Source organism: Canis lupus, chromosome 27, assembly GCF_003254725.2.
Source record: "Canis lupus dingo isolate Sandy chromosome 27, ASM325472v2, whole genome shotgun sequence".
Lineage (NCBI taxonomy): Eukaryota > Metazoa > Chordata > Mammalia > Carnivora > Canidae > Canis > Canis lupus.
The window spans coordinates 12372685-12398417 of NC_064269.1; the positions used below are offsets into that span (position 1 = coordinate 12372685).

The 25733-nt window shown below is 36.4% G+C and overlaps 1 protein-coding gene across 2 annotated transcripts in view; it reads right to left on the bottom strand.

Moving 5' to 3' along the window:
• PDZRN4 (PDZ domain containing ring finger 4) overlaps window positions 1–25733 on the bottom strand; it is a 355118-nt gene that overhangs the window by 133791 nt on the left and 195594 nt on the right. Inside the window, exon 1 of one of the 2 annotated variants that reach the window (XM_049102643.1) lies at window positions 481–749. The exons of the other annotated variant lie outside the window; for it this stretch is intronic. Coding sequence (XP_048958600.1) covers window positions 481–549 — 69 coding nt within the window. The 5' untranslated portion in view covers window positions 550–749. Of the gene's footprint in view, window positions 1–480; window positions 750–25733 lie in introns of those variants that run through there. 2 annotated transcript variants of the gene reach the window in all.

The window sequence follows — 25733 nt, forward strand, 5'->3', positions numbered from 1 at the left end:
ATCAAAGCAAAAATTCCCAATTAATCAAATAATTCCTCTGGCTGGCAAGATCTGGCAAGAAACTTTTCCTGTCTATTCAAAATAACTGAGATCACAGACCTATTAAAGCCCAATATTAATGTAGCAATGATACATTTGATTTTCAAATGTCAACACTATTCCAAGATGAAGGAGGTGTCTCAAAATATTACAATGTTACTCCTTTTACTTGACTGACATCTTGGCAGTAGATACAAAAAAATGTTAAAAAGAATCCCACAGGAAGTCATCTGAAGGGGGAGTGGCAAGGAAGCTGAAAACTGCCACCCCAAACCCAAATAAAAAAGCCCCCAGCCAGCAAGTCTGCCCTCAATGCTGAAATCTGCTGAAAGCAAAAAAAATAAAAAATAAAAAAATAAAGCCAGCCACAATTCATTTACCATCTTTCAGACAAACACAAAGCCTGGCTGTTTAGCTGCTGGTATCAGACCCTGCACTCACCTGGGAAACTTCATACAGCAGTTTGTAGTGTTCCTCTCTTTTCTGAAAAGTGCACAAATTGCAGCCCATTCTAAGCAGCAGAGAGAGAGAGCAAATCTTCTAATTTCCCCAGAACTGAAAGGCAAGTGAACTGCAAGGGAATCACCCTCCAGACTTGACTACTGTTTTTCATCAGTCACTTCAGTCCAGAAACACAGACAAACCGCTGTTAGCTGGAAGCACAAGCCAGGGTGGTGTGTAGCAGCATGCTCTTCTTCGCTTCCCCTAAGTATCTTGCACTCACCGCTACACACACAGAGTTTCCAGTCAGTTCATGGCAACACTCCCCCTGTCTCCGCATCAGTGCACATGACTACACAGATTCCAGCTCATGAATATTAATAGTGCCTCATTGATTATTTATGACAGAACATGTTAGCAGGGAGGGGTGTCATAGCTGCTGCTGATGACAGATGAATATTCACTAATTAAGAAGCAAATGTAGTGTGGTTAAACAAAATTCACTTGTGTCAATACCATCTCTGTTTATGAAGGATAGAGGGGGTGAGCATAGGGCATTTCAAAAAAGAACATACACTTAATTTCTCTGTTGATGTAAGGTTTTAATATGGGAATGAGAAATTTAGAAACAGAAATATACTTAGTTCACATCTCCACGTTTTACAACAATTAGAAGAAATATTTTCAGCATTGCTAAGTCTAGGGGAAGATGAATAGGAGCAATTATTTAAATTTACAAAATAAACACAGAAGCAAAGGAAAATTTGGGGAGTGATGTGGGCAAGGAACAGAAGATGGGGGCTATCATGCAGTTTTAATTCTGAGCCCATAAAAGAAACCCCGAATAGTTCCTGTGCAAAGACCAATACCTCCCAGAGAGGAAATTTAACATATTTTCTTGGTCTAAATAAAGAACATTAAAGCAAGTGTGAAGAGATAACACTTGTACAGATAATAAATATTTTAATTAGATAATAAGGGCAGACCTATCGAATATGAATTCGCAGCACTATAATGCATGTAGTTCTATATTTAAAAATCAGATAAATACAATGCCTTTTCTGAGAAAAATTTCAAATGCATATAGTATTTATGCTAATTTTATTAAAGTCATATATAATATTTCAGAAAGCTGACATTGGCAATATTTAAATTCTAATGTAATGCACAATGACTCCATTTATGATTCTATATTTAGGGTTCATAATGTACAAAGGTGAACACAGACTTAAAAACTAAGCTTAGATGTTTAGATAATAGAAGTGATGCATTTAATTTCACACTCTCAGAAATACATATATTGTATTGCAAGCTGGCAATTTTTGTCCTTTACAGATTTACTACAAACAGCTAAAGCAGATAATAAAAGAAAATTCCTTTTGTTCCTATTCTGACTTAACCACAACCTCTGCTAATTAAGAAGTATGTCCTTGTTCCAGCACATCTTTAAACTGGACAGGATAGCAGGTGGGTTCCAAAGCAAAAATAATTACTTGGAAACTGATGACTGTGGTTTGGAATTACATTGGATCTTGAAGATTTTTAATTGCTCATCACTTACGTATAGCTACTTTTTGGGGTCCAATTTCCTAAAAGTGCTTTGTCAAATGTTTAGAATCGATAACAGGAAATGATTCTAATGAGTACTAATTGTTAACAAATTGGCTTTGCAACTAGTAACACCTCAACACCAGCAAGTAGCAAGGAGATGAGCAATCATCTGCTGCTTATCAGTCGTTTCCCTTGGGATGTAATAATCCGATTTTCTGGGCTTAATTTCACCTAACAGCCTGGATGAAAGCCAAGCTGAGAGACCTACATGAATGTGGCATTATAATTGGGAATACTCTGTGTGGCCAAAGTTCATCAGGACTTCCTACAAATTAGAAACCACTTGTAGTAAATATTAATTATTTTGATTCCTTTACGGAAAGAATGTTTTCAAGGAGATATCTGAAAGGACCTTTATGGGAATCAATGGTGGTGATAAGCAGAAGCAATCTTCCTTAGGTGCAGTGGTAAAATATACATGTCTGATGCTTTAAAAAATGTTAAATGTTTTCTCTCTGAGTCTCTAGCACCACTTCTACGGAAGTGTTCTTATGCTAGAGTCCACATCCTTAAAGTGAGTATTGCTTATTTCTTTGAAGGATTCTGTATTGCTGAGCTGTGAAAGAGTTAATGATTTTTAGATGTTTAATTTCCATACTTGAAAAGGAATTAGAATGCAGTAAGGCAAGGATGGTTCACTCAACCATCAATGGAAATGTTTGCTTCCTCTACTTACAAAACTTCTTTATGAGACAGGTTTTGAAAGCTAAGTAGGAAACCTAATTATTAAAGCTATTGCTGCTTATTGGAGCTTCTTCTCAGAATATTTTGCAGTCAGCTTTTAAATAAAAAGAAAACAATTATAACTTAAAAAATATTTTCTTAGTCATCAGAAAGTAAAGAATGCACATTGCGGTGAAGTCAGCAATTTCAAATTGAAGTTATTCACTCAGCAATTTCTCTTGCTGTTTGCTTTATTCATTACTAGTGCCCCTGTTCTTTTGTTTCTATTTCAGGAAGCAGGGGCAGATTCTCTAATCATTTATCAGATGCTGCCTATGGCCCATATACTCTGGAAAGATTCCATCTTCTTCTACTAACAGGCGCATCCCATTGAATTGAAGGGTGTTTGGAAAAAGGGAATGCTTAATTCCAAAGTTCTCTAAATTTCATTAGAATATGAGGCTTTAGGTTTTCCAATAACTAAACTGCAAAATCTTGTGTTGAACTATCAAGTCTGAAGTAGATAGGGGCAAATGAGTTAGTTTGAAATATTTTTAAAAACACAAATGGATTAGATATTATTTGGGTGGTAGTAATTTGGGATAATATGGTTTGAAAATAAGTAGAGGGGTGCCTGGGTGGCTTACTCGGTGGAGCACCCAACTCCTTATTTTGTGTCTTGATCTCAGGGTTGTGGGTTCAAGCCTGTGTTGGGCATGGAGCCTACTCTAAAAATTAATTAACTAATTAAATGCTAAAAAATGAAATAAAATAAGCAGAAAATAGATGACTACCTTTTTAAGTATCCATGCAAAAAAAAAAAAAAAAACTCACCAAAGTGCAGGAGCGTTTGTTGGGTATGTATTTCAAAATATACCTATATATTTTTATTGCCTTTAATTTGTGTTAGCTTATTCCCCAAAGTACAATGGCATACAAAATTAGACATTTGTTCATCAAGATCTAGAATGGCATGTAAGAGGGCTAAACCAGACATAATTGAAAGGAAGGAATCCAGCATTTATCTTGCTTTTCTTATATAAATGGTAACACTGAGTAACTAGAGTAGATGAGGAGTTTCTCTTTGTAAAATTATTCCAGCAAATAAATGAAGAAAGAATGATAGACCATGCCCATGCCAGAAATCCTTAATGAATCTAGGTACTGAGAATTAATCACTGCTAACATCACACACACACACACACACACACACACACACACGGAAAGAAAATGACACCACTCTTGAAAGAGCGTTTCCAAAGGTGAGCAAATTAGAGGGAATGCAGAGAACAGAAGTATATTAAACTATAGATGGAGATGCAATCAGCTAAATTCAGATGTGAGCATAGATACATATTCCAGTTTTGGTGAGGGTGAGAGAAAAGGAGATATGACAGAGAAGAAGTCTGCAGACTAAAGGAGGCTTTAATCACATTTTAAAAATGGCATTACTAAACTATATTTTTAGGTATGCACATCGTTTTGGGTGATAAAGGTCCTGCACTGATTTTAGAGAATGCTTGGGAACTTTCGAGTAGACACTTAGCTGCCTAACATTGTCTAAGGTTTAATATCTTATATGCAATCACAAAGATGAAGAGCTGAGGCTCAGAGAGACAGTGACTTACCCCAGGTCAAACTGAGTATAGAGGTCTGAACTCAGTTCTCCAATGACAAATTCTGTGGTTGAATTCAATGGCTAAGTTGTTGAGCAATCTCTTGCAGAGGAAGCTAGAGCCACATCAATATGCCTTTACCTGATCCTGACGACTGAGGACATGGAGAGTAGTATTTCAAAGTAATGGGCAGAGAGAGAGAGAGAGAAAGAGAGAGAGAGAGAGAGAGAGAGAATAAGAATGAGAGAGATTTTAAAAAGACAGTCTAAAACAAGGGAAGTGATTATTTCTGGTTAAAAAATCACTTTACAAAAAAAAATCACTTTACTATGACTTAGATAAATAACTGAAATTAAATTTTATCAAATTACTGACTTCTTTTTATAGGCCACAGCTAAATACCTTGCTTACTCATATGTCTTGATAATCAATCAGAGTGCATACTAGGAATGTCCAACTCATTCTGTAAGTCTTGGGTCTTAGCACCCAAAATTCCATATCCCAGAACTCCTCGGTCCAGGCAAATTGGTCACTTGAGTGTACACTTCTATTTTCAAGCTCCAGCAAAGCTGAACTGCTGTGTGCAGGTCCCCATCTTCCTACCTTTGCTACAGACTATACCTCATGCTGCATATTCTTCAGAAACTCCACAAATCAATTGGTTGACACTGTGTGGTCCAATTTAAATGTTTTCTCCTCCCTGGCCTCATGAAGTTGAAGCAGTGATCTCTTCACTGCTGAACTTCTGAATGCTCAGTGGATTTTATCCATACCCATCTTGAGATACACATCATTTCTACTTTGTATCATTTTTATATACATGATTTACCCTTCTAGTTAGACTATGAGACATCTGAGGGCAGTAGTAACATAAGTTCTGGGCAAACTGGGATGAAGTGTTCAATTGACCTCCGACTTACTAAAACTCCTAGCATGGTATCTCTCATGTCTTCAGTAGAGGCATATTGAATGAATGAATGTGGCTGGGAGGTTAAAACAGACCTGATTCTGACAAAGTGACATAATTTTATGTTTGTGTTTCTATACCTCATTGCTAGGTAATATGTTTTTTCCCATTAGGGCTGCTTCAAGAATATTAAATCAAAGGACTGAAGAATATTAAGCATAAGATATTTAATTTGGTTTAATTCTATAAATATCAAATTGAAAGTTTATGGAATAAAAGTTTCTGTGGCAGCTATGCAAATAAATGCGGTATAATCACGTTTTTAATCAATTATTTGTGTATTTAAACATATATATTATATATACCTTTAAAGTTCTATTCTGTTCCACATGGATCATACATTCATTTCTTGAATACACAAGTATTTATTGGGCACTGATCATATATGCCTGGTGGTATAGCAATGCCAGGCATCTGGAATTATATATCCTTGGATTTTCACAATGTCTCTGAGGATGTTAGACATTATCCTTTATTTATTAAAGAAGAAATCATTAGGTCTGAAATTTCCAATGCCAGGAGACCTAGAGCTCTTGCCCTTTGATTTCATCCTTGTTTATTCAAAACACTGTAACAATATCAACTACTCTTATGAATTTACAAAAATGCTCCTGCTGATAGTGTCCATGTGTCATCCATTTGCTTGGTTATAACTCAACATATCAGTGTATAACCCAGCATCCTTTTCACGTTGTATTCACTAGCTGACCACGTTCATTTTGTATCTGCAATTGTGGCTTGCAGAACATGAATTCCCAGGAATTGTCAAGTTAGTAGATGAGATTCCAACAGAAAGAAAAGGTATGGATCACAAGGAAGATGGCTAGGGTTCCCATTTGAGATTTGTCACTATTATCTGTATGGCTTTGTGCAACTTATTTACTCTGACATAATACTCGCCTTGCAGGCTGATTGTGAAAATGAAATGCAATAAAATCCAGGAAAAGGGACTTATAAATTATGAAGTATTTTGTCCAAATTGGTGTGCTGGTTCAGCATGGGTTCTAGGGGCAGTCTGCCCTGGAAGTTCCGAATTCCCCTAATTTCTCTTTATGTGATATTGGGTAAATTATTATTTTTATCTTCCCTGTTTCTTGGTTTCTCATCTTTAAGATAATAATAATAATAGCACCTACCAAACAATTATTGTAAGGGATACAGTTGTTGTGATGATCCTAAGTGTCTAGTACACCTGACACACAGTATGTGCCCAATAATATACTGGCTACTAGTAATCATACAAGTAGGCATGGTAATGATAATAATGAATACTATTTTAGCTTTTAAAAAGATTTTTATGAGAGAGAGAGAGAATAGCAGGAGGAGGGGAAGAGGCAGAAACAGACTCCCTGCTGAGCAGGAAGCCCAATGTGGGGTTCGATCCTAGGACCCTCAGATCATGACCTGAGCTGAAGGCAGATACTTTTACCAAATGAACTGCCCAGGTGCCCCTAATGATTGCTATTTTATTTTATTATTTTTAAAAGATTTTATTTATTTATTCATGACAGACACAGAGAAAGAGAGAGGCAGAGACACAGGCAGAGGGAGAAGCAGGCTCCATGCAGGCAGCCTGACGCTGGGACTGGATCCCCAGTCTCCAGGATCACACCCCAGGCTGAAGGTGGCGCTAAACTCCTGGGCCACTGGGGCTGCCCATGATTGCTATTTTAGATTTCCAGGTTATCTCTTTATAGTTTTTTTCAGTCAAAATAAATCACTATTACATGATTTGAAATTCACTTTATTGAAACTTTATAGTCATATTCTATCCACATCGTTTGCTAACGTACACTTATGTTGGTCATTCACCAACTTCTCAAAGATTGTTTGTTTCCCCACCCTTTGTATAAAAGAAATTGGCACAGAAGTACCTATTTTGTAAATGTGATACACACATACCCATTTCTTTTCCATGTAAATGTAATCTATTCAGAGTCATAATCCTGATGTTCTATTTATTTATTTTAATGGATAATGTATAAATAATGTGGAAATAAGTGCACAAGAAGCCAATGATAGCATCTGAGGCAAAAGTCATACAAGTATGAAATAGGCAGTCCCATATTATTTCTTTAAGCAATTTTAATGACTACTAATCTATCACAGAATAATACTAGCTTTTTTTGATTTGGTCCTTTATAGGCCAATTGGCATACACTTGCCAAAGAATCATGTTTTAGTAATATCATACTGTTCAGCAACATCATAGGCAGTTTTTAGGGTTTCCCTACAACACTACCATCACCATTTTCAGTTTTACAAAAGTAGTCTAGAAAATGCTCTGTAAATGCTTTCATTTAGCCGGTATTTATTAAATGGTACTGAGTAGGGCATGGTAATAATTACCAAATATTTTTGAAAATAAGAGCTAACATTTATTTAGTATTTTTTCTATACCAGGCATTGTTCTAGCACCATATATTATTAATTTCATTGAGTCTTCATATCAACCCTCTGAGATAGGTACTATCAATATCTCCTCTTAACATGGGTTGTAGATGGGTTACATGAGTAGTAAATTATGGAACCAGGACTTAAACCAAGCAGTCTGGATCCACTGTTTAAACAGTATTTTTTATTGCCTGTCACTCGGAGATAGTCATCATTATGACAAATTCCTAGATGGCTAGAAGAAGGCATTCTGGTGATGCCTGTAGCACACTGAGACATTAAGAATTTCCCTGAGGACCAGGAGTGGAGTCTAAAATTAACTCCCAGGTTCCAAGTTGCGTCCTCAAGCATGGCTGCATAAAATAGATTGAATAAATCTAAGCAATTTCATAACCTTACTCCACTCCACTGGTGATGGGGTATGGCTGCACTGACTATGTTCCGATAACTGTAGAATATTTTTCCTTCTGAATATTTGTTATAGTAGGGAATATATGCATTGATAGTAGGGCAGTCATATCTCCATACTAAGGAATAATCATCAACAGTCTCACAAGACAGGTAAATTTGGAGATTTTAAGAAAGGTGAAGGTAGAAACTTGCTGATGGCTCCCATATTTAAATCTCCAGATTTAATTTCTCTCCCGAGCTTCAGACCTACTTATTCATTGACTACTACATTAACACTTGACCTAGCCATAGCACATTAAATGCAACTTACCAAAATGTATGTCATAATGCTCTTCCACCAAGACTGTTGTACATGTGCTCCCTATCAAAGAATGGGCTATCCCCAGGTACTCAAGTCTGCCTTGGCTCTTCCCTTTCATCCAATGGCCAAGTACTATCATTCGGAACTGCTTGATCTCTTCTTTCCCCCTTCCCAGACCACTCTCCTACATTAGGTTACTGTTTATACTCAGCTTGATCCTTCATTCACTCATGAGTATTTAGAATTTATAATGGTATAACAGGAACTGACTGTTGGGTTCTTGCTTTTCTCTGTCTACAAACATACATTTGTAAGCCCACTTTCCTGGCCCCTAACCTATTGCCTCTATCTCCCTCTGTCTCTCTCCAACACAGACACACATATAAGCAAAAGAGAAAATAATACACCTACTCTAGGTGCAGAGATCACAATTCTTCTAACACCACTTTTTATGTCTTTTGGTATATTTCTCTCTCTCTCTCTTTTAAAGGTTTTATTTTTAAATAATCTTTACACTCAACATGGGGTTTGAACTCACAACCCTAAGAGTCACATGCTCTACTGACTGAGCCAGCCAGGCACCCCTATTTCTCTCTTTTATACCCTAACAGTCTCCAGACTCTACTTTTCTATCTGGTATTGTGATACATGATCATTTCTCCCTCATGTTTGAACTTTACTCACCTGTTCAGTCATTATAATGATATTCAAGATATACAAAGTCCCAGATCTCATGGAGAAAATTTTGGTGAGAGAAAGCAGTAAATAGATAAATAGATCATTATTACATAAACTCTCCAGGCAATGGTAGGGGTTATGCAGGGAATTAACACAAGCTGGTATGATAGAGAGTAGCAACTGGCTCTTCTTTCTTGGATATTCTAGAGCCTAGATTATCTATCCTTTCCTTGCATGCTTACTTATGTGCATATATAACCAAGTAAATATAAGGATAAATAAGGCAGGTAAGTAGATAGCAAATAAGCTATCTAGCTATTCTAGTACACTGTTAAAGGTCTGAAGTTTTTGCCACCTTCAGGCTTCTAGAAACTCACTTGTGGTCCTGGTGTCTTCAGACCTACCCCATTCCATTGCCACATTTTTCTATCATGGAAATGGCCCTAATATGGGTGTCTGAAACATTGGCACTACAAATCAATATGTTAATATCACATTGATTTAACTAATAACATAGAACGTGTGAATATATACAAATTCTAGCCCAGAACACCACAATCATCAGAATGTGAGCGAGCGCCTGTGTTCTTTTTTGACTTTGAACTCACCTAGGCATGTCTATGAATGTCACTCTAAATTTTTTTCTGATGAACTTGAACAAGTTACATATCCTTTATAAGCCCCCATTTCCTCACTGAGAAATTGGAATATTCACAGTACCTATCACAGAGGGATTTTGAGAGCATGTGCTTTACCTGGAATTTGCTCCATGTAGATGCTCAACAAATATTAGCTGATATTATTACAGTGTACAATACAGTATTGCTGAAGTATCTAAATTCTATAGTTGTGAAGCTATTTTTAAAAGCAAGCAACTATATTACTGTTTTGCCTACATTTCTGCCAATGGCTGGATGAACACTTTGAAACAACACTCTTTCTTTGGGAAGGGTTGGATTCCTCTCAGATAAACAATAGTTGATATCATAGGGATTGGTAGGCAGAAGAAGTAGAAGAAGTTTTATCATTATGGGGGGGGGGGGTAGGAACTGGGCCAAGATATGGACTGCCTGAGTTCCGTAGATGTTTGTTGAGCACTTCCTCTTTATAGTCCTTGTGCCAGCCTCTAGAGTGGTACTTAACCAGGGGTGTGCATCTGAATTATTCATGAAGCTTGTTTTCAAGTCATACATGCACAGGCCCTATTTCCCAAGGCCAACAAATTGGAATGAGGCCTGAGACTATGCATTTTCAAATAATCCATAGAAAATCTATAAATTCATCCCTTTTTCTCCTCCAAATTGAGATGCAATATGTTAAACCAGACACTCTTGAAAGACCTCCATCACTAAAATTTCTGATATGGTTACTTAGATGATTATGAAGATCACTGGGTCTGCATTACGAGTTTTAAAAGGGAAGTAACATTTACAAAGCACCTACTATATCAACAGTGCTGTAAGTCTCACAAAATTTTATGAGATCTAGGGATGCCTGGGTGGCTCAGTGGTTGAGCATCTATCTACCTTTGGCTCAGGGTGTAATCCTAGGATCTGGGATCAAGTCCCACATTGGGCTCCCTGCATGGAGCCTGCTTCTCCCTCTGCCTGTGTCTCTGCCTCTCTCTGTCTCTCATGAATAAATAAATAAAATCTAAAAAAAAACAACAATGATATCTATGTGTTCTTTTTTTCACATAAAAACTCGAATTCAGAATACTACATAATCTGACCAAAGTCACATAGCTAGCTAAGTGGGACAGTTGAGATTTAAATTGAAATGGGCTTACCTATTCATAGAGGTAAGCTTCATTCACCTCTTCTGCCTTGTCTGAAAAGATACACTACCTCTCTCAAGGAGTAAGGCAACAGGACCCACTTCAGATAGTACAGTGTCTTTAGTCCCGTGTCACAAATGAATGAAATTTGTGAGAGGGTCAGTCTTGGATCAGAGTCATTGCCTCCTTTTGCAGTTCACCAGACTTATCCTACCTGTAGGCTGCACCAATGAGCAAATTTTTACTAGATCTGTGGGAAGGATGACTTTCCGCTTCTGGGATCAGGTATATGAGGAAGCATGAAGAATCTGCCATCATGGGACAATGAGTGTTCCAAGTTCTAGGTGTTGCCGCCAGGCTTATTGGATTTTCTGTTAAGGAGACAATTTTCTATAATGCACTGTAATTGATCTGAGTAATAGTATAAATCCATCTACTCTTCTAGAAGATATGATTCTTTGATTTTCAGTATCTTCAGACACAAAGTTCAACTTGGCTGGAGCTGAGCTTTGCCATTTGAAATCTGTTTGACAAGAAGCATGAGTAGTGATGATAAAGCATGTAGGGGAACTGAGGTCATAAAGCTTATGATATCAAAGGAGCGGTAATGGAGGGTAAACCTAAGAAGCTGTGGTTTCAAGTTGGAATGTTTAAAATTACTGTTTTTAATCCAGCTATATGTAAGCCTTCTTCTTTGTTAGGCTGACTAGACCCATAAATCTGATGGTTAAATCTGGTAGGAAAGGATCATGTGCCTGTAAGCAAAAAGATACCAATATATTGGAGTCACATGGTAAAAATAGCCTAGATCTCTGATTCATTACTTGGACAAAGTCATTCAGATGAGCTTACAGACTTGCATTCAACTCTGTATGAAGGAGAAATGCTCCATTACTTCATAAGCCACTAAGAATTTGAAAACTGTTTGTTACCACAGCATAGCTTACCATGACTAAGACTCAAAGATGACACTTCTGAGTTCATGTATTTAAACAAATACAGTTAGCATGAAAGAGCTCAACTCATCATGACTTAATAACAGGTCATGATGGCTTCTAGGGACCACTCAAGCAAATCTGTGCAAAGAAATATAGTGACATTACCTAGCATAATTAAATGAATATTTAGAAATATTAGTATAAATTGTCAAGTTTGCCTAGAAGCCATTCAAATTTTCATCAGATCATTTGTTTAGCTATAAGATAAGCAGAATTTTTTTTTCAATGAAGGGAGAATAGATCCAACATAAAGACAATTTTACAAAAGCAGTCTAAGTATATATGCATGGTATGATCATACAGAGCTAATTATCCCTTGGAGCAAAAAACTATGCCCATTCCAGAAATTCTGATGCTCAGAGGGGTTTTGCATCTTAATTGGTGAAGATATCAAATCTGTAGCAAACAAAAATAGCATAAGTAGGTTAAGCTGATTTCTAATCAAGTGATGAATTATTTTTAAATAAAGAAAAGTAGGGCCTGAAGGAAACCAGTCACAGGATGGAATAGTTTTAGTGTGGTTTAGAAAATAGGTATTTCTAGAGCATGAGAAACTTCTCAACAAAGAGTAATGGAACATGGGCTTCAAACTCAAAAAGTCATGGGGTTAAGTTGTAGCTCTACTATTTGAGCTATAAAACCATGCTTAACTTTGAGTCTTTGCTTCTCGTTTGTGAAATGGAGTAAACAGCTTCTGCCTCATGGCACTGTTGATGGGATTATGTGAAATGACTGTTCCTCATAGAAGACCATCTTTTCCTAGCCCAGCTCCCAAGGACTTATCACTTTCTGAAAGATTTGACCAGTTTACAATTACTAACTTTCAAAGTCTTAACACCTAAGAATGTTCCTAGCAACTTTTTAGCTGCTGCAGGGGTGGGAATCCAATAGCAAGGTAAAGAGAAAACTGATCTCTTGTGAGTATGGAACTAATACTAGAAATTGGGCAAATTTTCATAGCAGTATGTCTGTAAGCATACAATATTATATGCAAAAGTTCAGAGGGACAGGATTACATAGATTAAGCAAAATTTGGGGGAAAATTGTCCTAGTTGAATGAAGCTTAAAGATGTATTTAACTTTGCTAAGAAGTGCAAAAGAACAACAAAAAACCATTACAAAAACAGTTGAGCTTATGTTGCCAGTTTTTAAGCAGCAAAGAGGAGCTGCTGAACAAATAAAATCAGGATATAATAGTTCAGGAAAACCAGAATAGCCATAGATGAAAGGGAGTAAGATACTGGAAGATAGAAACTTGGCTAATCATATTGCAAATGTCTTGGATAAATGTCATATTAACAAATGAAATTTCCATTGTGTGTATGTGTGTGCATGCACACACACAAAAAATATTTGTCTATTTTGTGTGTGTATATACTTACATATATGCATATATTTATAAAATCTTAGACACCAGTAATGATTTCTAATGCAGTTTATTATCAGAAATTTATTACAATAATGATAATCAGCAAAAGTTCATTAAAGTGCCAATCTGCTAGGTACCTATGAAACACAGCTCATTTGACCGAGAATATATTTTATAATTTCTGTCATGTAACAGTAGATACACAATGCTCTCTTCTAATAACAATTAGTAATATGAACATGAGTTATGTTTGTGTTGACTCCTCAGTTTTTGCTTTAACGACAAACCTGTTTAACTATTTTCATAGGTATAGCATATAAAATGGCATACAAATTAGTGAGGATAAAATTACAAATAAAAATAAAATTGATAACTCTGTCAGGCCCAAGAAATACCAAGGTAATGAGCCAAGAGATTCTAATTAAAAACAATCAGTTAAATTCATCTATTCATTCAACAAGTATTTATTGATACACATGGGTACTCAGCTAACCTTAAATAATTAAATAAATAAATCATTCAAACAGAATTCTCAGTAGGGAAATAGTATACTAATCACTGTGGGATATTACTAGTTGAGAGATCTACTTCACATATCATTTACTTATAAAGATGTGATACATGTATGTGTATCTTACTGTTGGTAAATTTTTGACCCTTTCTCAGAAAAATATCACAGATAGGATATCTTCAGCAGGCGGCCACGGCGAGTTGAAGAAAAATTGTCAGAGGGAGGAATAGTGAAAAAAGATAAATACTTAAGAAAGCATGAGGACATTAAGGGAATAGTGTAGTAGTTAGTGTGCAGGGTGAAGTGTAGAACCCTCTCAGGAGAAATGAATGTGACCTTTGTAGGTAAAGAGTCTTGAGGGTCTGTATTTGCTTTTTCTGCAATGGGGAATGGACAGCTACTGGAGATTTCTTTGCAAGGATGCGCCCGTATCTAGGTCATTATTTTAATTTCTCAAGAGTTCTGAATTAGAAGAAACAGAGGGATCTACTAACAGTATTAATAATAATAGTGAAATGATAATATTATTAATAATAATAGTGTGTGAGTGGTCTTGGAAAAGAGAAACGGAAAGAAGGGATGTATAGAGGAAATGAGAGAAATGCTACAGAGATGTGAACAAGTTGTTCCATTAAATGGCTGGACAGGGGTAGGAGGAAATCAATAGTGCGTACATTTACAAGAGTGGATGTCTGGACTAAATAATAGAAATGAGGTCATTTCTATTATCATTTCTAAATAATAGAAATGTCTGGGTCATTAATAGAAATGAAGAAGTTGGGGGGGGTCTGGGTGGCTCAGTCAGTTAAGTGTCTGACTTCAGGTCAGGTCATGATACCGGGATCCTGGGATTGAGCCCCAGGTGGGACTCCCTGCTCAGCGGAAAGACTGCTTCACCTACTCCCTCTGTTTGCCACTCTCCCTGCTAGTGCTCTCTCTCTCAAATAAATACATAAAATCTTTAAAAAGGAGGGGGCACCCGGGTGGCTCAGTGTTGAATGTCTGCCTTCAGCTCAGGTCATGATCCCGGGGTCCTGGGATCGAATACCGCATCGGGCTCCCTACAGGGAACCTGCTTCTCCCTCTGCCTGTGTCTCTGCCTCTCTCTCTGTATCTCTCATGAATAAATAAATAAAATCTTAAAAAAAAGAAAGAAGGAAGTCAAGAGGAAAAGACACCATGTAAAGAGATTGGAGTTGAGTAAGACAACTGAGATACTTCTAACAATAAGGGTATCTTTCATAGAGTTGAAGTTTTTATTAAAACAAGGATACTAATATGGATATGAAAATCACTAATATGTATTTGAAACAGAGGTAGTGAGCTGGGCATTCAGAGAAGACATGGAGAAAACCCAAAAAACCCAAACCCAAACCAAAAACTCCGACCATATCCCTTGGTAAAGAAATTAGAAGAGGAATGGCCAGAGAAGACAAGAGTCAAGGGAGTCGAGAAGCCACAGAAGTACAGTGTCAAAAATGGGCTCAGAGGTAGGATCAAGTGTGGCTGAGAATGCCAGGCAGGGGTGCTGCATAGGGAATGTTGGGTTTATTGTCTGGGATCCACCTTGTGCTTGAAGGGAGTTGCCAAGACTAAGGCAGGGCAGGAGGCACAGTGGAAATTACCATGGGATAAGAGATGAGTGCTGACAGCATACGAAGGCCATTCTTTCAGGAGGCCATTCTTTCAGAAAGTTAGGAAGGCAAGAAAAGGCAGCTAAAATGACGTTGTAGGAAGATAGCAGGATCAAGGAAGGGCTTGTTTGTTTGTTTGTTTGTTTTAAAATACAAGTGAATCCAGGCAAGAAGAGTCTGAAGATGCAGAGGGGAAAGGAACACAAGTGTAGAAGAACCAAGAGTGAACAGGATGAGAGGCACAGGAAGGCAACAGGCATTGATTGGAGAAAGAAGTTTTTCTTTTCCTCAAGCAGAAGACAAAGATAAGTAAAGACATGTACAACTTAAACTTGTGGGTAGGAAGAAGAGTTGAGTGAGCTCACATCAGATGTCCCTGCATATGGTGAGGTAGGAAGTAAGGTTATGGCTTTCTTCAGGTTAAATGTTTAAACAGCGGGTACTCAAAAAATAGCCATAATTTCAAGTATTTCAATGCTGAGGAAAACCAAGTTTGCACAGGGACACGGAAATCACCTCTTAAAAGTGTCAACTTGCTCTGCTTTTGTCATGATAAAACTTACATCAAGCACATGCAAGACAATTGAGGTTTTCCAAGCAATGATTTAAAAACATGATAAATGTAAGAGAAACACCAAATATTACCAAAAAAAGAGTCCTGTGTGCTGGATGCATCTGACAGCTGGCTAGTTTGATTTAAAATTACAATTTGAACAGATATAAACTCTTATTTCTTGACAGTCATTAACCGCAAGCCATAAAAGTGCCATTAATTCTGCAGTAGTCAGCAAAATGCTTTGTAATGATCTAACACTAATGTACCCCACTCCTATAAACCCCCACGGCAGCAAAGGTTTACTCTGTAATACTAGTTGGGTTTTCATAAGCTTAAAATCTCTGCCAATGCACCTGCTTTCCAGAAGAACATTAGGTAAAAATCCCAAGGCAGCACAATCAACCTGGCTTCGGTTACCTTACCGTCTGCTAGAGAAGAAAATTAATGTTATTCCACGAGTCTCGCTCCCAAGATTGGCTAGTGTATAGTTACTGGGCCAGCTGTCTAAGGGGTCTTAGGTCTGACCCAGCCCATTGTCTGCATGGATCCTAGGTCCCAACATAGCCAACTAACACACCGACTGCAGCCTGCACCAGCTGTTCTACTATTGTACAGGTACTTAACAGGATTACAGCACACGGAACCACGAGCTTGGCAGCCAGCATTTTGTAGTCCAACCACAGCTTTATGGTGACCCTCACAGAAGCCATGCTTTTTTAAAAAAGCATAAAACCAAAACAACAGATATAAAACCGGCATTCAAGACAAGAAGACAAGGAGAAAAAGGAAGGCTCCTAATACAGGGTTATTGCTAAACCCCATTTAACAAAGGATTTCTCTTTTATTCTCATTTCCTATGGAAAATAATACAAATTAGCATAGAAAATCCTGCTTTATCTCTGAATGGAGTTACATAGCCTTAATCTGAAATCTGCTTTTCTTCTGGCTCCAAGAAGTCAAGCAGGGCATCCTATCAAATTGCAAGGGGAGATTTGTCACATTTGACTGGTTTTCAGACTGTGGGTCGTCAGCTGGATGCTGATCTGAGACAGCAGTCACCCCACGACTGACACCTACACCCTACACTGGTCACCCAACTATTCTTCTCCAGCCAAGCCCTCTTCCCTTGGCTGCTGCTGTATCCACTCAGGGAAGTGGCAATAGATCAATGCTTCCTTCATACATCAGAGCTGTCCTCCAAGGAGGACTGCAGTGAAATTGCTTTGTTTTACATAACAGCCAACTCTGAAATTTCATGCTAGAAAAGTAGCCATAGGCAAGATGCAGTGAATCTCACAGAATCTCCAGTTTAACCATTTAAAATAAGACAAAGTCATGACTATTTATAGAGAGGCAGCTTGCTTTTGGATTTGCATGAAACATGATCTCACAATTTTTAAAAGTCAGAGATTTTTTTACTAGGAATAAAATTCCTTAAGGGCAATTTTTAAAGTTGGTATCTATCTATATATAGTAACTACGATTACTTCCTAGTTTTGATGTAAGCTAGAATGCCTTTGTTAGTGTTTGAAAATGTGTATCACAGTATCTCTCTTCCAGTTACTCTTTCCAGATAATGTACCAGCAGAAATGATACCAATGATTCATTTAGGGTGACATTTTGCTTTCAATTAATGTTCCATAGAATGAAAGCAATGTTTCCAAGTTTTTCAATTTAGATTTTAAAGCATGTTTCTATTTAAAAAGAGTGAATACATACAAGCATCAATGTATTTTTGTTGTTTGTCAATGTCACTTATAAATTCAAATAAATGATAACCCGCTGCAGAAGAGTGCTCACAGAAACAGGAAAAAAAAAAAAACCAGCCCTATTAGAACTGCATAAATTCTACTTTGTCATTCAATGTTCAGTTTTTTTAAAAGTATACAAATCTGTAATTACACAAGTTATATGCTACATATATATAAGGTAAAGACTATTATCTGTAGCAAGGATAATTAGGAAATTAATGGATTGGGGTTTGTGTTACATGCCTATCAAGAGAGTTAGCATGTTGAACTGATTGTCATCTTTTTTATATATGTGTTTTATGATATTATAATATGTACATGTCATAATATATGCACATATATCAGTATGTTTATCAGTACTTACACGTATATAATATGAAAGTATGGCTAATAAGACCCACACAATGTGATTTACAGCTTCACACTTCAACTTAGTCTACTCAGCCAACAAACACTGTATAGTCTTCCTTTTCTACAACATTCTCATGCACTTGTGCACCTTTTTAACTCTGTATACTTTTCAGGGTGTTATTTCTTCTACTTTGAAAATCATTATCCAAGAATTCAAATTTTACTCCTTCTGTGAGCTTAGCTTTTCTTTCAAAGCAAAACCAGTGCCTCTTTTTCTGTACCTGCACTCCCCTTTGTGATTATTGCTATTATAGGAATTCTGACATCATATCCTCATTGCCTGCTGACTGTCATATCTTGGAGGATAAGCACTTTCTCTGCCTTTCTGGTATCTTGAATACTGCCTGGCACATAACAGATATTCAATAAGTACTAATGGATGATTGAATGAGATATATGAAATTAAAATAGTGGCCAAATTAAGGAAGCACATCATACATAAATCTCTTAAACCGTTAGCTGTGTCAATGGTTGTGCCAATTGTTCCTCCCGCCCTGAAAGTTCCTAATGCTGTTTGGCTTGTGTTGACAATGGTGCATACCAAATTTCCTCTGGCCAAAGATACATTGCCTATAAAATCGCCATAAATTTAATACCAGCTTTTGTGAGGGGGAGAGAAAAAAAATACTACAGCATTAAAGATGCGTATGAATTACAAGCTTTTTCTTCTCAAAAGACATTAAAATATTTTTTAATGTATTTCTTTAGAATTGAGGAAATATGGCAATTTCCCTTCCAAGTAAGACTATTCGGAAATCATTCGTCAGATTGTAGCATTCAATCTCAATATTTCAACTCTGAAAGGGATAAACACAGGGTACATCTTTGTTTTATTAGACACCAAAATCAGGCTATCATAAAGAAAGTCAAATTTCGATCTCTTTAAGAACATATTCTTTAGATGCTGCTATAGGTCAATTGCTTGTGTTCCCCTAGATCCATGTTGAAACTAATCCCAATGTGTTAGAACTTGGTGATGGGGCCCTTTGGGAGGTGATTAGGTCATGACACTAGAATCCTAATGAAAGTGATTAGTACCTTTATAGAAGAGACCCCAGAAAGCTCCCTTGCCTCTTCTGCCAAGTGAGGAAACAGTGAAAAAGATAGCCATCTATGACCCAGGAAGTGGGCCCTCATGAGATGCTGCATCTGCCAGTGCCTTAATCTTGAACTTCCTTGTCTCTAGAACCATGAGAAATAAATTCTTACTGTATGCAGGCCACCAAGTTTATGATACCCTGTTACAGCAACCAGAGCAGACTAAGAGAGATGATTTCATCACCGAGTTTAAACATCAAGGCATATGAAGATTTTAAGCAAGGGCATTATGATAGTGTTTTGGGAGAAGTTTACATATATTTGGACTCAACTAGAGCACCTTGCTGCAATATAAAAGAACAGGCATCATCTGACACACACTTTCAGATCAACTTAAACAAAAGTAGAGAACATCTACCTGGCGGGGGGAGGGCAGATTTATTCTAGGCCTTGTAGCCATCTCCTGTGGCTAAATCTGTCCAAACTTCTAACTGTATATAAAAATACATGCTGAGAAAAATAAAAGCCCAAATGTTTTTAATCAGAAAGACAAATTTTGTACCTGTTATGAATAAAATTATCACAAGCTTAAAAATAAATCATAAAGACAGTCCCTCTTTTGCCATTCTTGTTCTTCAGAAAGAAGAAAAAAATTATTTTATCTACAACAGAAGAAAAATGAGTGGGAAATATCAGTGAAGGTGACAGAACATGAGCAACTCCTAACTCTGGAAAACAAACAAGAGGTAGTGGAAAGGGAGGTGGGCGGGGGGTGGGGGTGATTGGGGTGATGGGCACCGGGGTGGGGGGAACTTGGCGGGATGAACACTGGGTGTTACGCTATATGTTGGCAAATTGAACTCCAATAAAAAATTAAGAAAAAAGAAAATATCATCTATGTCAACCTTAAAGTGACATAATAAAGCTATATTTGCATCCAAAAAAAAAAAAAAAGAAAGAAAAAGAAAAATGGTATCTCTAAATAAAAATTTAGTTACCAAAACTTTAAACTTCAGTAGATACATAAGTACACTGGGAAAATAGTAATAACTATGAAAACAAGTTTAATACATTTGCTCACATTTTAATTCAAATCCTCTTTTCTAATTTATACTATATTTAAATTCTCAAACTTTAATGGCTCAGTTTGGAAAAAAATAGGTGTCAATCTCAGAGGAAATATTTGGGTCTCCATCAGTCACACAGTTGTAAAGTCATGGAAGAAAACTGAAATATGGGTTTGCTTCTAGGTCCTCTGTGTGCCTAGCTAGACTTAGTTGACTTCAATCTGTTTAAAATTTAAAATGAGTATCAAGTATACACATATTATATTTGCAAGCATGAAAATAGACAAAACTGAGAATAATTCTATTTTGAGAGTCAAGATCTTGATTATCTAACTAAATAAGCAGATAGTAAAATGTGACATATTCAGCACATTCTTCCCATGATAAATTACCCTCTGTAAAACTGAAAGACATACTGTAACTCAATGTTAAGGTTGCTATGGTAAAGCATGCCTTCTGGACACAATTCCTTGTTTCCAAATAATTATATTTTATCTACCATAAGGTAGCCAATTTCTTCCTTTAAATACAGAAGAAAAATACTTCTGTATTTAACTTCAATACTTTCCCAAAGTTAAGATTTCACCAAAAATGTTGGATGCCTTACAACAAAGGCTATTAATTTTATAAATATGATGGTAATCACTATTTTTCTATTTATAGGCTAATTATTCATTCATTCAACTTTTATTTATATATGGGCAGTATATACTGCTAGACCTTAGGAAGAAAAAGCAAAGTTCTAAACCAGTAACTGAATGTTACACATATATATCATATATATATCATATATATATATATCATATCACACATATATATATATGAAAGTCCCATTGACTTTCCTTCTATATAGAAGTTATATTCACAAGTCTACATTTTTTACTGCAACCAGTCAAGATGAAATTATTATCATCTCTTATGTGAACTATACAAAACCGGTCTCATTGCATATGTCTTGCCCCCTCCAACACCTCCCACAAGTTTTCTATAGTTCATCCAGACTAGAGGTATACTTTTAAATACACATTGAATCATACCATATTCTTGCTTTCAGGCTTCAGTGAATTCCTGGTATCTTAAGGCTAAATATCTAAACCCATAATACTGTTTGCAAGGCCTACGGTTGATTAGATCTGTGGTTTTCCAGTCTCAGCTCTTGGTGTAATTTCTTCAGTCATTAGTTCCCATTTAGGTTTATAAATGAGCTCTGTCCTGTTCCCTGCTACCTCAGGACCTTTGGCTATGCCTGTCTTTTTGAGTAAAGAACCATTTTCTTCGTCTCATAAATGCCTACTCATCTTATAAAGCCATCCTTCTTGGAGCTCAAGATGAGCTCTAGCATCCTTGGAGCTAGACCTCTTTTTTAGCATTCTGTATTTTTCCATCATAGTAGTTATCATAGTTTTAAATTACTTTTATGGAAATTTGATTAATGCTTATCTTCTTAACACAGTTCCTACTCTTACATTTTTAAGTTTTAGATATTAAATGTTGAAATTCCACAATAGATAATGACAATTTAGCACTTTACCCTCTTCTAACTTTTTGATATTGTTATATTACATATCTCATTTTCCAAAGTAAAAGAATTCCCAATTTTGTACTTGGTACATGATTACCCAAAGTCCATTTCTCAAGTGTAGTCATGTTTCTGATCAATGGAATGTAAGTAAAATGTCATGTGGCAATTCCCAGGAATCTTCCTTAAATCATGGCTAGCTCATACCCTTTGCCCATTTTCCTCATCCTGACTTTCTCCTTTCTGTTGTCTTCCCAGTGGAATAAAGTGGACATGATGGCTGGAGGTGACAGTCATTTGGACAATGAAGTGACTTTGGGATGGAGGTGGCTATGCCCATATATATGCTTCAAGGTGGTTTGTGATCACTATTACACATAAAATTGTATTTTTATATATCCAGATATCATGGGAAAAATCTATAGGAATTATAGGATTTTTAGTGAGCGGATCTTGAACCTAAAGATATTATTAGTTAAAGTTGATTTAATTCAATCTCCTTATTTTACATCTAAAGAAAGCTGCCCCAGAGAGGTAGCTTGTCTTACCTAAGGTCTTATAGGAAGGAACAGGAGATATCCAACAAGCCTGAGATCTTAGTCTCTTGGCCTTCTTTTCTAACTTTTTTCCTGGATTTGTCTCCTGTTAACAAGCAGAACTCTTCTTAGCTATTATAGCCTGGGAGAAAAAAGATGCTGATCACATTAAGAACTGAAGTTAATAGGGGAAGGAAGAGAAAAGAGAACATAGCTGTTCTATTTTGTTTACCTATAGGGTCTTGTAAAGAATTAACTAGGTTTAAATGAAATGTCTTTTGATATCTTTTACTTGAAATAGCATTCTTGCTTCAATTAAGCAGTGCCCAATGAAACAATAACCCAATGGGATACAATGAGCCGGAATCTGCTTATCCTCTAAGTTCTTTAGCAGGCTAAAAGTCAAACCCAAGATGCAATGTTTGTGCTTTTGTTGATGAGTGCCCAATAAACAAAGAATCCTGTATCAATTGATTTTTTTGTCTTCTACCTACCAAGAGAAGTCAGTCTGATCAATGTTATTTCTCAGTCACAGGTACAAGTTTTACTGCTCCAATGCATGACTAAAGATAGAGAAACACCAGGGAAGGTAGTGTATCTCTAATGTGGGACATGGGGACTTCCATCTTCCACTTCCTGTTCACATTCTATTTTAAATGAGAAGATGAAGGGAGTGGTGTTAGAAAGGTGGACACTGCAAATAGAATAGCTGTGCTTATAGTTGCGGGTCACACTGGTTCTGTTTATTCTCACATTGGAAGACATTAGGTTTTGCAAACCAAAGCTCCACTTGCTACAAACTCCCAACTGGATTTGACCAATCCTTTTCCAGGTAGTTGATCTGTGCCCAGCCAGGAAAAAGGCCCTTTCTCATGTTATGTTAATAGGTCCTGACAATAGCCTTTTCATTTTTAAAGATGAGGAAATTAAGGCCAGGACACACTCAACAGTCAGAACCATTAAGCCAAAACAGGATTCCAAATTAAATCTGTCTTCCTTTACATCTCACTGCACCATTTTTCCCCTTACATAGGGCAACAGAATATACTTTCCAACATTCTAAATGCTAAAGAAAAGACTACATCATTTAAATTATGAATATGACAATATTTTAGCATTTCACTTCAGGAGGTGCCAGGACAATATCAAAAGGTGCAATAGTAAAATGGTATAGCTGGTAGATACGTTAATTACAGAACTGCCCAGGATAAAGAATCTCAAATAGTGGCCTGTATTTAAAGGCTGAATTATCATGCAAAAATTTCAAAATAGCCATTTTTATCTTTGCAATTGTGTCTGTGTTTCCAGTATATCAAAATATAGAGGATTTTTAGGAATTCTTTATGCCTGGGGGTTTAAAACCAAAGTATTAAAGAAGGCTCCACATTACCATGTCCAATAAAAAATGAAATAAAGGGTGTTAGGATTCCTAGTGTCCTTATAAGAAAACAGAGGTAGAGTCTGGAATGATGTTGCCACAAGCTAAGGAACACCTGAGGCTCCCAGAAGCTAGAAGAGGCAAGGAGGTTCCTTCCCCCAAGAGGCTTCTGTGAGAACAAGGCCCAGCCAACACCCTGATTTTGGATTTCTGGCCTTGCAGACTGGGAGGCTATGACAAATTTCTGTTGTTTGAAACCACCCAATCCGTGGTCTTTTGTTAAGACAGCCTACAGAATTAATACCTATGCCAATACTAGTCTCTGAATTTCACTGAGAATACTGAAAAATATCTTTTTTTAACATCTGAATTTTAGGGATGCCTGGGTGGCTCAGAAGTTGAGCGTCTGTCTTTGGCTCAGGGTGTGATCCCAGTTCGGGGATCAAGTCCCACATCGGATTCCCTGTGAGGAGCCTTCTTCTCCCTCTGACTATGTCTCTGCCTCTCTCTGTGTCTCTACTGAATAAATAAATAAAATATATATTTTTTAAAAGTCTGAATTTTATTGAGAATACAGAGAAATTTTTCACTTGTTGGTATTTCTGCACCTCATTTATAAGGTGGTAAATAATTGAAATGCCAAAAATATATCATCAGAAATGATCTCCTATCAGTAAATTCTAAAATAAGGGGGAAAATGCATCTAAGAATGATAGATAAAATACTTCTCCCCCTGCTCCCATAGCACACTGTGAATCCTTCTGTCTACCTGTCTTTTCCCCCAATAGCCTGACGAGTACTTGAGGATACAAGTCTGGTCTTTTTGTAACTTCTACACTCAGCAGAGAGTCTGGGGCCCTGATGAAGACTCAATAAATTTATGTAGTAAACACATGAATAACGGAATAACAGAATAGCACAGATTTTTAAATTTTAAGAAAATAAGAAGTGTTTTTTTAAAAAGAAGTATTTAAGACTTGTTTCCTAAAACAAAAGTAGGGTAAATCCCTTTATATAAATACTACAGATGATTTTTTAAAAGAATTTTTTATCATTTTCAACTTTTTCAATTTTTAAATCTCTATTGTTAAAAATATAATCAATACTCTCTTTTAAAATTAAAACTATGTGGAGTCAAAATTCACTCCATAACAGAAATAGTTTTGCCTTTGATATCACTTGGATTCCACTTAGGCATTCAAGTAGTTTGGAACATTTGCAGAAAATTTAAAACTAAAACTATTAAAAGTTTCCATTTTTCATTCAAGCAAGAATTAATAATAGAAATTGGTATCCTATAGTCCAAAAAGTACTGAGAAGAAAGAGAAGAGATACAAAGAAAGGAAGAAGAAAGTCCCAAAGAGAGAAGAAAAAGAGAAATAAACAGTAAATTTGCTCAACCAGATCTTTGAAAAGTCAACAAGAATACCATAGTGTGTACTGGAAACAAAACACGCTTAATTCTGAATTGAAAAGCCTTCAGTTAACTTCAGGTTTTAGAGTAAGAGGGGACATATAATCTTCCCATTTAATATGCTCACATTCAGCATAGCTTTTTAAAGAACTATTCTTCCTTTGGATAAAATACCATTTTCACTTTAGAAGAAGACTTCATCTCTTATACTGAAAAAGGTGATATTTTAACCAGCTCCCACACTTCCACTTGGACAAAACTTGAACTCTGTAAACTTCTAGAAATACAACTCCTTTACTTTTTATGCTAGTACGTCACCAGGAGTGGCTTAAAATAAAAACCTGTTGTGTTGAAAGAAAAGCAATTTACAAATATCTTTATGTTTCAAAATACTTTTAAATTGAAAACAATAAGGTTTTTATAATGTATGAATCAGTATTTTCTAGATGTTTCCATGAAGGTGAAATATCCCTTTATAGAATGCAAAATGCTTAATTTTCTCTTCTACTCACTTTATGCTCTCAGTTCATCATGCTTTCTTATTTATAATACCCATTCACAGAAATTATTCCTGACATTTTTTCCAGTTGATAAATACTGTCAAGGTAATTATTAAGTGTATATTTCTCTACTCAGCTAACTTGCCTTATTA